This window comes from Lepidochelys kempii, chromosome 7, assembly GCF_965140265.1.
Source record: "Lepidochelys kempii isolate rLepKem1 chromosome 7, rLepKem1.hap2, whole genome shotgun sequence".
In the NCBI taxonomy this organism is placed as follows: Eukaryota; Metazoa; Chordata; order Testudines; family Cheloniidae; genus Lepidochelys; species Lepidochelys kempii.
This window is the reverse complement of record NC_133262.1, coordinates 98,654,533-98,668,268: the sequence shown is the minus strand read 5'-3', so window position 1 is coordinate 98,668,268 and position 13,736 is coordinate 98,654,533. Positions and strand designations below refer to the sequence as shown.

Here is a 13,736-nt window from a genome sequence, read left to right as displayed (position 1 = left end):
ATTCTTAATGAAGCTGAAACTTACAGTACAATATGATGGTTAATTTAAAAATTAAATCTCCTTAAACATAATTATTTTTATTTTAGGAGAGAGAAAGAAGATCACCTGCTATCAACTTCCATCACATTCCTTTTACTGAGGGAAAAAGTCCTCTCCAAGTTTACTGTGAGGCAGAAGGTGTAACGGTAAGCAATCCCCATTTCTTAGGATTGCATCCTCTAAATACCAGGTGATGCTATATTCTGACTCCTTCTTTTCTGTACACTTTTCTCTTGTTGTTAGGATATACTAGTAGCGGAGCTAATGAAAAAGTTGGACATTTTAGGGGATAACGCCGTAAGTGTATGTTCCTTTCATAAATAAATTGTGCATGTTTCTGTTAATTATTTGTGCTTTTATTAATGTAGCATGAAGACAATCCAAAGCATGGGCTTTTTTTTTTTTGGTTTGTTGTTGAGGCTCTGGGCTACAGGCAGAATGCTCACTGCAACTTAACATAATGTGTTAATGGGCCTTTCAGATGTGGCACAAAGCATCTTAATGTTATAACATGGCTCTTTGATTTTCAATTTCAAAAGGTTGGTAAAATTATTTTTAAAAACATGTTTTTTCATAGAAGATACTATATCTTTCCATTGTTCATGTGTTCTTTGCTTATTTGCTTACTTGTATTTATTTGGTATTGCATTTTAATAACTGCATTTTAACTTTGTGAGGCACCTTGAGCCTTAGATACAGGCACTTCTCAACTGAAATAAATAAATAAATACATTAAATAGAAATAGTTTAAATAGTAGAAAGAAGAGAGGAGATGGTACTTAATAGTGGGGAGGGGGAAACCTTTTCCCACCACTTTAAAATACTTTTTTTAAAAAAATATTGTTGTCAGACTCCTTTTTTGATGTGTTTTTGGATTTTTACATAAAGCCTGAGGTACAGCCTTTATATGGGTTCAGAGTAAGGAGAAAGGGGATTTGAAATTCCCTCCCTTAACCTGAGGGCCAAGCTATAGGGCTGTTTTCACTGTCCCCCCACCCCATTTCTCCTCCTGTTATTCCAGTTGGGCTGAAGTAGCAGCCACACCCTCTCTGTTTGGTTGTGCTGGAAACTGGGGTCAGTGGATCTGCATAAACATGGATGCGTAGTTTCTCACCTGGCCCGTCCCCAGTTCTCTCCTCTACTAACATTCCACACCAGCCCCGCAGAGACCAGGTCCATGGTGCAAATACAGGGGTTTCAACTGATCAACATCTAGTACAGCCTCTATGTGATGTTTCAATGATGTAGAGGGTCTTGTGCTGGTCCTCTGCACCAGGAGTGAATTTCACACTTACCTACGCTGCATGTGAAAGGTATGCTTGTAGCGTGGATAGGCATACCAGTGCTAGCGTTAATCTAGCTAGCACAAGTAACGGTACTCGTGTAGATGTGGTGGCACGGACTTCAGCTCAGGCTAGCAACCAGAATACATACTCAGGGTCCCTGAAGGGCTTGCTTTTCGATTTGCTAGTGGGAACTGAAGCCCAGGCCACTACATCTACACTGCTATTATTATCTGTGCTAACTAGATTAAAGCTAACACATGTCTGCCTACCTCTATTACAATCACACCTTCATTTGCAGCGTAGCCACATCTTTAGTGCTGGTAGCCAACAGCACTGCAGTTCTTTCTTTGGCTGAAGCTGAGATAGGTCTGTTAAAGAATCATCTATTTAGCTTTTGCAGTAGAAAGTGAGAGTTGAATGGTTTTCTGTTTTGTTTTGTTTTCCATTTGAACAATTTATTAGTATGCTTGTTTTATAAGTTTTAGAAAAAGAATCCCAGGATTTTGCCTCCTGTGTGTTTTCGCCTTGCTTCCTCATGGTCCATGACCCCAGCGGAAGTTGTCGGCACTAAGTACCCAAACTGACGTGAAGGCAAAAGGTTGTTCTGCCACTTTTCCAGGTCCTTCAGCTGAACATCAAATCTGGGACTGATCACACCACACTTGTTCAGTTTGCCTGTGAGATTAACCACAATTTTCCCAGCTCTGTGATCTTGCCAGCCAGCCACAAAGCTCCAGCCAGGCACGTGTAGAGGCAGTTTAAAATAGCCTCTCTTTTCCTGTGGGGTTCTAGTTAGGCCATGTGGGTCATAGTTTCTCCATGGGCTGTTGGATCATTCTCAGGCTACGTATACATGGTGAGCTACTGATGTGATTCCCAGTTCACATACACATACTCACACTAGCCCTTATCTGACCTAGCATGCTAAAAATAGTAGGGCAGCCACAGTAGCATGGGCAGCAGTGGCACAGGCTAGCCGCCCCAAGTACATACTCGCGAGGTTTATGCTGCCCAGATCCAGGACCTCAGAACCAAACAGACAGCTGAGAAGCGTCAGAAGAGGAATAAGAATGAATATTATTAATAATAGAGTATCCAACAGTGTATAAACACCTGACCGACCTACAAAAGTTTGAGTTAACTATCTAAGTGCTGATCCTACAACCATGCATGCGAGTAACTTTACTAACATGAATACTTCCATTGTCTTCAGTTGAACTACTCACATAAAGTTACTCACAGACATAAATGTTTCCAAGGTAGGGTAGACATACACAGACAAGGGAGGAGACAGAAGGGAAAATACAACAAGTGAGATTTTTTTACCGTTTTTTTACTCTTATTCTTTCCTACTTTTCTTTATTGTTAAACCCTGACTTATTTGCTTACCTTTATTATTGGTTCTTAACAGTACCTACTGATTCCTAGCCTGTTTTTATTTTGTTTCTATTTCTTGTTGATTTTCTTTTTTTTCATTGGTTTTACTGGTTTTCTTTTAATGCTTAGAAGGGACTGCCAGATGTGAGCAGTCCCATTTAACTCAGTGAACTGCTGATGGGCGTTGGAGTTTGCAGGACTGGAGCCTTTCCTGTTTTTTGTTCTTTCCTCCACACATTTCACTTATATTATGAACATGTTGATATTCAATGTGCAAATGAGTCCAGGCCCAAGATTAGGTTGGAGACATCATTCTTGTGCAATGCATGGCCTAATACATCAATGTGACATCACCAGAATGCTTAGCAAAGAACTGAGATGCAGCTTTCAGGACTGGGTGCAATGTAGCCTTTCTATAATGCTAACTCCATAATGCCTCCCGGCTAACAGTGACAAAGAATGTGGTCTGTTAAGGCTTTTGCAACAGAGGCAAAAGCATAAAAATAACTTGCCAGCTGGATAAGATGCAAAATTCTAACCATTTCAAATCCATGAATATTTTAGTTTTCATTCACAGTTCATAAGTGTAGTTGTAATAATTTAAAGATTGCCAGCAATAAACATGCATATTGACAGTGTGTTCACTTTTAATCAAAATCTGAAGTAAAAAAAAATTTTTTAATTAGACATTTTCAGCAACCAACACTTTTGGGACTTTCACTTTTGTTTCTTTTCTTTACTATGTGTTGTCTTGTGTAATTTTGCGGTTATCCCCAGTTGGGAAAAGAAAGGAAACAGTGCCAATTAATAAAAATCAGCTGGTTTTTGATGTGCCAACAGTTTGTTGGTAAGTGTGAAGCTTTTAAGGAGAATTAGGTGAGAATTAGAATTACATTATTGTGTATGAGAACTTCTAGGAAATACAGTTTTTTACTGTAACAACTCAGGATTAACTTTAAAAATTGCAACCATATTGTATATTAAAATATGAATTTTTATTTCATGTAATATTCAAGGAGAGTATTTAAGTTTTTATATATTTAATGTAAGTGCTGCCCAAAACCAATACCAAGGCAGTGAGGTTTATTGTAATTATATTCTCCTTTTGTTGCAGAATCTGACCAATGAGGAGCAAGTAGTTGTCATACAAGCAAGGACAGTTCTGACACTGGCTGAAAAGGTAAAACATATACATCCCTAGTAAGTGAAATCATGTTATACAAAGTTTTGCCCATCTCCGAATGAGTTGACTTGAGCACATTGGTAATGTAAATAATTGTTTCTTCACAAAATGATACAATTTTTTAAGCACAATTATGCTTTTGTAAAACGTAGTAATTTATGAGGGAAAAATATATAAAGATAATGTTCAGATAGTACCATAATTTATATTAATGTCATTTGAGTTATAAAAGATATATTGCAAGGCTTTGGAAAAGTGTCCATCTCCAAATCATCAATTTATATAGTAATTATCTAATGTGCTTGATACCTGCGCCCCTTAGTGGCTTTAAATTAAATGTATCTCATATGGTATGCTAGAGCTGTAATAAAAGTTTAGTAGAAGAACATGCTCTTTGCAGAAGCCGTGTGCTGCCATTTTGACTCTGGAAACTGATCTATCAAGATTTAGGACTTAATCTCTTGTTATCTTTTGTATACAGTGGCTACAGCAGATAGAAGTGACAGAATCTGCACTACAGCAAAAGATGTTAGATCTTGAGAATGAAAAGGTACTATAGGGAGTGTTTTGACAATAAAAGAACAGTCATTCAAGTTGTTGCTAAAGTAATTGAGATAACCTAGTCTTCTTTACATCCTTAGGAGCTATTTAGTAAACAAAAGGGCTACTTGGATGATGAACTTGACTACAGGAAACAGTCTTTGGATCAAGCACACAAGGTAAGGAAAGTCAGTCTTGGTAGACCTATGCTACCTTTAATAAATTACCTTATATAATCCTACAGTCCTTCTGCATACAGAACTCCTATTGAGTTCCAGTGGCTGGAAGAGTAGGTAAATTTAATTGTAAGCAAATTATTTAGACCTTGATCCAGCAACGAGCTATATGTGGGCAAACCTTGTGCTTGCATGGTGCTCTTTGCAGATCAGGGCCTGAGTTATCATATGTTGTTATTATTTATTAATTTGGATTGTAGAAACAGTTTAACATAGCTGAGATTCTAGTTTGCAACTGATGGAACAATATTTTGTGAGTATTCTCTTTTCCCTCCAAAAATAAATCTTCTATCTCAGGGTTTGTCCCAGGAACCTAGGCTACAAATCACCTAGCTAAAATAGGTATACCCTGCAACTACATTAGGACAAATGTTGAGTTTATGTCAGGTTTACCTAGCATATATTCACTAATCCTGACCCCTAAATTTGACCACTTTACTTACTCAGTAAACAGTTTCCTACAATTGTGGTCTTATTTACAGCTGTACCTGTAGATTCTCATCACCCGAAAAACTAGCTAAACATATTTATGAAGTAAACATTTATACCAATATTTTGCACAGCTGTAGCTTTTTCCTGTGCTTTGGGAATTATTTGTATCTTGAACATGGTCATGTCTTCTAATGGCTGAGAAGAATATTTCAGTCCTCCTTTTGAATGTCTAATACATGCAATGGTGTGAGAACATTTGCGGGAGCTTTTATTCAATACACTTTTTAGTCCTCTGGTTTTTTTTAAGAGCTTGATCTTGCCAAGTGCTCAGCTTTTCCTGGGACTAACTTCCATGCACAACATGGAGATGATCCCTGGTCAAGAACTGCATATAATAAGCAGTTCTAAAACAGCTCCCTATTTCTGAAGTCCTCTGAAAGTGGTCATAGTAGTAAAGAGGGGGAAGATTGATTGGCATTGTCAATAACTCCTTTCTCTTCAGAGTCCCACAGCATAAAACGAACTAAAGAAATTATTATGTTATCATAGTGACACCACCGGCAATAGGAAGAAAGTTAGTGTGTTGGTGCTATTTCTGAGCACAGCTGAGCATATTGTGAGTCAGCTATTGCATTCACCCAATGCAATCTGTCTTAACTACAGGGAAGGAATATCTCAGTGATGGAAGATCTACAGAGGTCATGGAAGGCACTATAATATTGCAAGCCTGAGAAGTCTCTGTAGTCATCTCTGGAGAAAATAAATATAGTTCAGCAACTAACTTATCTGGTGTCCACTATCCAGCTGGTCAGAGCTCATCTTTGCTCACTCTTGTGCCATATGCAGAATTCTATGTATCTGGGATTATGTAATGATGCATGAAATGAAAAGTCCCTGCAGACTGAACCTAATGTACACAGAATGCAGTGCAGAATTATCATAGACAGAACAATGTTGCTTCATCTGTTTTATCTTCAGAGACTAGTTTAAATATGGAAATCTTCCCAAATCAACCATTTACCCATTTAACTTAACAGAGAATGAAGCTTTACCAGGGAGTCATAGAATACTTTTATTCTTGGTGAGTGCACCATTCCCTCCCCATTATCTGTGTATAATCCCACCAAAAAGTCTAGCGGTTGGTAGGCTGGCTACAGCAAGGCATTGTGTAGCTATTCAGTACTTCCAGCTTCCTAATACTGTCTGTTCAGCACTTTACGTCCCATTGCTATTCATAAAAATATTGACAAATTAGTGGAAATGTAGAGAAGAGCAATAAAAATAATTGGTGGGCTGGACAGATAGATAGATCTTATCTATCTATAAACATGCAAGCTTTCAGTATAAATCAGTCTATTTATCTATCTATTTATTTATTTATCTATTAATCTATCTATCCTAAGCAATAACTGAGTGAGGACATAGATGTACAGGAATTTGGAGAGTATATATACTAAGGAGAGAGAGGCATTATTTAGAATAGCAAAATGGAGTATATAATATGGAGCAATGGAATGAATCTGAGAAAAGCAAAAATGTACCCTGAGCATCAGAAAAAATTACCTGACAGTGAGATCTATTGGACTATATGATACTCTCCCAAACAAAGTGATGGAACACCATCCCCACACCTGCATATGGGAGATTTAAAAGTAGATGGGACAAAGCACTAGTAAATGTATAATAGGGAATAATTTTGCATTGGCAGAGATATGGACTAGATACCCTAATAGATCTTTCCCATAGCCAGGGATGCTGGAACAATTTTTATAGAGGAGGTACTGAGAGCCATTGAACCAAACTGTAAACCCTGTATATGATGGAAACCACTTCAAGCCGTGGGTCCGGCAGCACCCCTAGTTCTAGCTCTTATGCCCATAGTTAGATTCTCCAAACCTAGCTACACAATATATCCCATGCCAGCTATTTGGGAAAAGGATAAGCTGAGAAGACTAATCATTAGGGAGAAAAGGTTTATAATACAATTCCGAAATGAGACACTTTTCTCCTCATGTTTCTGGTCCCTTCCTGATCTTGTCTGTGGTGGTAGTGTTATGAGGAGAGTTTCAAAGGCACAAATTGGAGTGTAGTGGCCAACTCCCAGTGAAAGTCAACAGGAGTTGAGCATCTAACTCTCTTTTTGTCTTTACAAATCCCCCACTGAAATATTAATGAGGCTACACTTGGACTAACCTCACACAAATTCTTGGTTTTTGAATATATCTTTTAGTTTGGAACGTGGCTCCTGAACAGTGGTTGTGGAGGTCAAGAGGGGTCATGTCAGCTTTCTGCCTTGGCAGGATAGCTGTTGTGGGCTCCCCACCCTTAATCTATTGTGGGATCTGTAGTGATGCTGGGGTCAAGGGTGATCACCAGTTTCGGCGTCTGGAAGAGATTTTTCCCAAAAGGCATGATTGGCAAACTGCTGTGTGAGTTTTTTCACCTTTCACCCAAAATCCAGCAGGTCTGGTTTGGGGATTTAAGTTACAGTTGTCTCGGATTTGTCAGTTGATATGCTAGAAAGGGTCCGATGTCAGGTCCCATAACCCAGTGGGCTGCCTGGGCCTTGAATCTGAGCATAGCATTGCATGGTGACAGGATAAACCACTAAATCTTGTGCAGCTTGTGGGACCCCTCATCTTAAATCTCCTGCCTCCAGTGAGGAGGAGGGGAGCAGGTCAGGACTCTGGTCTCCAGGCGGGGTCCTATGGCAGGCCTGAGGGCATAAAGGGGCATGACCGACACACTTACCCAGAGATTTATAGTCCACGGGGGCAGCTGGTGCCAGTTGACACCTGCACTGGAACAACCCTGCTGGGTAGTTTGAAGTGCTGACCCTGGTTAGGTAATCGTTTTTAAATGAAGTTGTACCCTCTGAAATTCATCATATTATGGTGTCTATGTCTCATTGTTTTCGTGTCCACACCAAACCTCTATGAACATGTTTTTCTGCTGGGATTTAAATGACTCCCTGCAACCAAAACATGGTGCCTGTACTACTGCAGGCATGAGAAAGTGAAAGTGACAGGAAACAGAGGAGAGAAAAAAATACAAATGACCAGTCTATTTTCTGACTTCAGATTGAATGAAATATAAAAAACTAAAGCAAACAGGGGATGAAAAGTGAATATGGCATCTCACGGGTTTATTAATCACACAAGTCAGGCCACTTGTTCTTTTTATATATTGCTCCTTTAAGAAAAACATTTCCTGCTAGAATCAGTGAAGGAAATATTTTCTTCACAGTGTTTATAACCAAATCTGTGTCTGAACAACAAAAATTACATTTTAAAAATACATCATCAAGGTAGGAGAATAGTGTTTACTGTTTAACACAGGGACATTTCCCAACCTTGTTTGCAATATTAATAACCCCTTAGAACCTCAAAACTGAAATGGAGTTTCCATAGCTTAGCTGTTTTCATGATGTTACACAATGTTGATAAGATGGTTGTGAGGATGCAGACTTTTGATTTGTTTGACAAAGAGGTGAAGCAATTATTTAAAAATAAAATATACTCATGAAAAGAATTAGATGAAAATTATGTGAAGGAAAGTCAAAGTTTGGGTCTGTCTGTGTGTCCTATAAAGGAAGATGTTACCATTGTTTATTACAATTCTGATCCAATCCTGCAGTACTTAAACAGTTCCTATTGACTTCAAGCACTGACATTAAGTGGAAGTTAGTTTTCATTATACATACAGTAATGTCCTTGTACTGGACTGTAACCTTGGCCTTTCCTACTATATGTTAGGGTTAAATTCTCCCTTCACTCTTTGTACCAAACTCTCATTGACATCAATTGGACATCTATACTTTGGAAGAGGCTAGAATATACACATTTAATATCTGGAAACCTTACAATGTTAAGTAATTGAATGTAAATTCTTATTTCAGGAACACGCTGTGGGGTTGATTGTGCCCAAGTCCTGGCTCCTGTACACCACTCCAGCAGTGTACAGAGACATAGAGGAGATATAGAGTCAGGAACAATTCTGCTGGCTCAACAGTGTAAGGGGTATAGCACTGGGTGCCCCAGTGTAAGGGGTAGCACATGCCTGTAGTGTTCAGTACTACCATGATTCTGGGCTGCACAAAGGCAGGTGTGGGGAGGCTGCTGCAAGTGAGAGCAGTCCCTGGGGCTGCTGTACCTTACACTGGGGATCTTTTTGGCTGTCACTGCAGCCCAGAGTCCAGGCAACAAGAAGGTGGCTTAAAGGAATCTTTGCTCCTTTCCTCATGGGCTATGCTTTTTGTGCTGTGCTTCTCAGGTGGTTCATCACTGAGTCTGCCTGTATAACTTCCAGTTGTGTCACTGCTTGGGACAAGCCATGTTCTCAATAACGCTGACAAAATCCTCGGCCCACCTGTAAGAGAAAAGCGTAAGCTAACTGCCTTATTTTGGTTTTGTCTAGCAAATTCTGGAATTAGAAGCCATGCTATATGATGCCCTGCAGCAGGAAGCTGGAGCCAAAATGTCTGAAATTCTTTCAGAAGAGGAGAAAAGCAAGCTGAAGAATGCTGTAGAGCAATGGAAACGTCAAGTTATGAGTGAACTCCGAGAGAGAGATGCCCAGATTCTGCGTGAAAGAATGGAGCTCATTCAACATGCACAGCAGGTACACGTTGATACAAAGATGTTTGTCTCCTTCGTTTTTAAGCATAATGAATAGGTGATCTCTGTCCCTTTCTTCTTGGCTGTGCTGCTTCTTTTACTTCTATATAAGAGGTAAGAATTATTATTTTAGTATATTGAATAAGGATCAGTATATATTTCAGCTTTGTGAATCAAATGTTTCCTTTAGTTCTTGTCCAGTTCCTTTGCCAGCAACCCAATGTGTCTGGGTGAAGTTAAAAGTAAGAGCTGAGATTTTCAATGTCGCCTGGGGGATTTAGACACACAGTTTCCTATTTGTTTTCATTTGTATAGGGCATCCAAATCACATAGAAAGTTTTGAAAACCTCATTCATAACCTTCAGCTTTTGGGCCAGATGCTTATTCATGGGGCTATATCCCCAATATAAGTCCTGTGTTTGTTTTTCAATGTCTCTTTCATACAGTCATTGTATTAGATCAGGACAAATCTACAAATGAAAACACAAATCAGTTTGCAACCACAGAATATCAGTTACAGTCTCCTTTTTTTAAAAAAAAGACACTTTCCCCACTTCAGAAAATTTTGTTACTAACACATTGTTTTATGGTTTACATCTTACAGAGAATTAAGGAGCTAGAAGAAAGAATTGAAGGTCAAAAAAGACAGATAAAAGAATTGGAAGAAAAGGTATGGTAATATAAATGAAACATCAATGATAAGATATACATATATGTGGCTATATATGCATATATCTTAAGAAAATAACTTTATCAAGAAAGTAAAGTTGCAAATAAATGTTCTTGTAATGTTGAGTCACTCTTGCACTGTTGGTGTAGATGGTATTATTGCAAAATCTCGTGTACAAGATGGACAAACCTCTAAAGACTGAGGCTTTCTTCAGTTAAACATCTGAAATGGTGATGCATTTCTGACGATTATGCAAACTTAGCCATGGTTATTTGGGCTGGAAAGCCTATTCTCACCAGTTCTCTGCATTCTGTTTGGATGGAAAGCACAATGACAGAGGCCTTTCCCCAGGTATTTCAATACTTGGGCTTCCAGTCTTGGCTGAAAACAGAAAGTGCAGAAACATATGAGGATAGAAACAAACAAGTTTACTGGACCTTGTCAGATATTGGGATGGTTTGAGTTTCAAGCAAAGTTTCAAATCAGTTGTCATTTTATTGGAACTTGTACCAATGTGAGAGAGGTTTTAGATCATAAACTCTTTATGGAAGACACTGTCTTTCTCTCTGTTTAGGAAGCACCTAGCACATGCACATTTTAAGTGCTACTATAGTGTAAATAAATAATAAAAAATTAATAATAATTTCAAATAAACTCGTGAGCTTAGAAAGCAAGAAGATATCTGAGGCGATGTATTAGCACAGTGTCTGGCATGCATCACTTCCAGGCTGCCTCTGTTTATAGCAGAATGTGCTAATGCTGGAGCATGGAAGGGGGCATCTTGCATTTAAAAATAAACTCTTCTGGGAAAGAATGCTCCAAGGTTGCAGTTTGATTTTTCCTCTCTTCACCCTACACAGACGCCTAGTACATGGGTTTGGTGTGGCAAACTATGCAGATTTGGTTGGGGGAACCTATCTAACTTGGAAGCAGGTCAGGGGATTGCACAGCATCACCTTTACAGCCACTTCTCAAGCCTTTAGTGTTGCTGTGTATATCTCCTATGTGAGGGTTCCAAACACTGTTCTCAGCCTGTCATCAGCACTCCTTCATCCTGGCACATTTGGAGTTGGCATAAGGTTCATTTCCCAGCATATAAGGAGATTCAGAGGCTCCCCTCCTAACCACTTCACCTGTCATCCTTCTACTCCACTCAACACAGGGGAATATCAGGGGTTTCATGACATAGAGGGCCTTGCTCAGGTCTTGCACTAACTGGTGATTTTTACCCTAAAAGTATAATAAACCACAGTAAAAGCATTTATTTCTAGGAATGGGTGAATCAGCTCATATACAATAGCAATTTATCTGAACTTTCACCCAAAACTAGAACCAAACCTAAAGAAAACCGTTTTTGAAGGTTCAAAAGAGTTAACTGCCTTTCCCGTCCCCCTTCTTCTCCCCCATTTATTCCTGCCCTTCTTGCTTCCAGCCTGGACAGGATGCATATGTGCAGGAAATCTCATGAGATTCTGCTCAGTTTTGCAGACTCAAGAGGTTCAGCTAAGCAGTCAGAGACTCTGAACCTTTGGAAGTTCCCCCATCACTACTTATTTCTCCTCCTTTCAAATGACAGTTTTGCCTTCCTCTTGTCTGTAACCATGGCTTATTTCTCACTAGACACACTGTAAATTCTTTTTCTCTTTCTTTCTTTCCTTCTTTCCTTTTCTCCTTCCTCCCCTATTTCCTTTTCAGTTTTTATTTTTGTTTTTATTTTTCTCTTTAGCTTTCATTCTTTGGTCATAGTTCATCAGCCCACGTACAGATGGTAAGTATTTTGTTTGCTGATTATCTCCTGTTTCTGGTGCAGTTCTTGTCAAACTTCAGTGCTCTGCTATCACTATACAGGCTGCATCTGTAGTGTCATCAGGTCACCAAGGAGTCACCTGATAATGGAAATATCTAAAGAATTTGAAACGTATGGAAAAGAATAAGGAATCCTTAAATGGTCTAAGTATATAGGCTGAACAAACTCTAATTTAAGATTTCTCCATGCAGAGGGAAGGACAAGGAAGGCACTAACTACTAAAGATGTAAAAACAACACCACTAAATTGCTAGAAAATTGAAAAATAATGTCAGTTTATCAGTATTCCCACGATGGCAGATTATATTCTGGCATGAAAAAGTTGCTGTACCTAGCCATTATTCAATAATCTTATTGAATAATAATCCATTATGTATTTTCAGTATTCAGCTAGGCTTGCATGATGCAGCGTTTGGTTTAAGCTGAGCCACTTCTGTAGTCTTGTCATATTTTCAGATCTAACTGCCAGAAATTGTTTCCTTTAAAAGGATTGTGTCTCAGGGCCCTTACATTATTTGAATGTAAATTTTCCATTCTATTGAGTGTGACCATGTCTTTAAGGAAATAATGGGAAATATTTGTTGGATACCATCATCTAGTTGATAGCATTGTATGGGACAATTCCTACTGTACATAATATTTCAATAAAATGTAATGCAAATGCTCTATTATATGAATAGTCTAGTTTAAGTTATCATAGATTGTGAATGTGAACCTTATAGATATTTCATGCATGTTATTTTTTTTCCCTGGATATACTTTCCTTTGATCCCATGTCTTTGAAAATGTTCTTGTTTCAGACTACTGAGGAAGCTAGAAATACTTATATTCTTATTGAGCAAGACAGCATTGGTTACCAAGGTGAAATAAAAAAGAAGACATTACGATTTCCAGAAGCCCAAATATATATTTTGTCACTGAAGACTGAAAATATAATCTTTTTGACCCTGTTAGACAATGAATTAGGATTTATGAGAGTTTCTTAAAGTGGAGTCTACTCTTCTGATGTCTATGACTGTACATTTTTATAAGCTAGAATTAGAACTGTCTAAGAAAGCCAAAAAAAAATTTTAAAAAATATATTAACAATTACAGGCTTCTCTAAAGGAAGCCCTGTCTCTGCTGCTTGAAACAACTTTCAGCTTTACATAAAAAGCAGTATACTAATTCAGATAAAGTGAATATATTGTGGTTCCCTGCTAAGCAGGTAGTAAACTGCTTCTGTAAAGAAGTGATCATGTCCTGTTTTATACATCACTCATGTATGTGTGTTAGTTGTAGTTATTTAAATACATGTCTTGAAGGAAGATTTTAAAAAGAGTTCCAGACTAGTCTATGATGAAAACATAAATGTGAATGAAATGAACCATTGTATTTCAAAATGTTTTTCCTTCAGTTGATGGGAAGTAGAACTAATTCATCTGATAATTTCAGAAGAATGTATTTCTTTTCCATAGCACAGGGTATGTATAGTGGTTTGTTGAATATCCCAAGCACTTAATGATGGTGGGGAGGTGTGACTACAAAGTTCTGAACCTTCAGAATGTGGTT

At 38.3% G+C, this 13,736-nt stretch overlaps 1 protein-coding gene across 39 annotated transcripts in view; it reads left to right on the top strand.

Annotated features, from left to right (window-relative positions):
* The window catches only part of JAKMIP3 (Janus kinase and microtubule interacting protein 3), a 176,715-nt gene that overhangs the window by 131,321 nt on the left and 31,658 nt on the right, over window positions 1-13,736 (top strand). For 15 of the 39 annotated variants that reach the window (XM_073353986.1, XM_073353984.1, XM_073353983.1 and 12 more), the window contains 9 exons: window positions 87-185; window positions 283-342; window positions 3,817-3,882; window positions 4,367-4,435; window positions 4,527-4,604; window positions 9,510-9,713; window positions 10,314-10,379; window positions 12,106-12,147; window positions 12,986-13,736. The exon at window positions 12,986-13,736 is cut by the window's right edge and continues 408 nt beyond it. In XM_073353986.1, the coding sequence (XP_073210087.1) occupies window positions 87-185; window positions 283-342; window positions 3,817-3,882; window positions 4,367-4,435; window positions 4,527-4,604; window positions 9,510-9,713; window positions 10,314-10,379; window positions 12,106-12,147; window positions 12,986-13,171 (870 nt within the window). In that variant the 3' untranslated portion in view covers window positions 13,172-13,736. Of the gene's footprint in view, window positions 1-86; window positions 186-282; window positions 343-3,816; window positions 3,883-4,366; window positions 4,436-4,526; window positions 4,605-9,509; window positions 9,714-10,313; window positions 10,380-12,074; window positions 12,148-12,985 lie in introns of all 39 variants that reach the window. The other 24 variants (XM_073354017.1, XM_073354018.1, XM_073354014.1 and 21 more) reach the window with 6 other exon arrangements.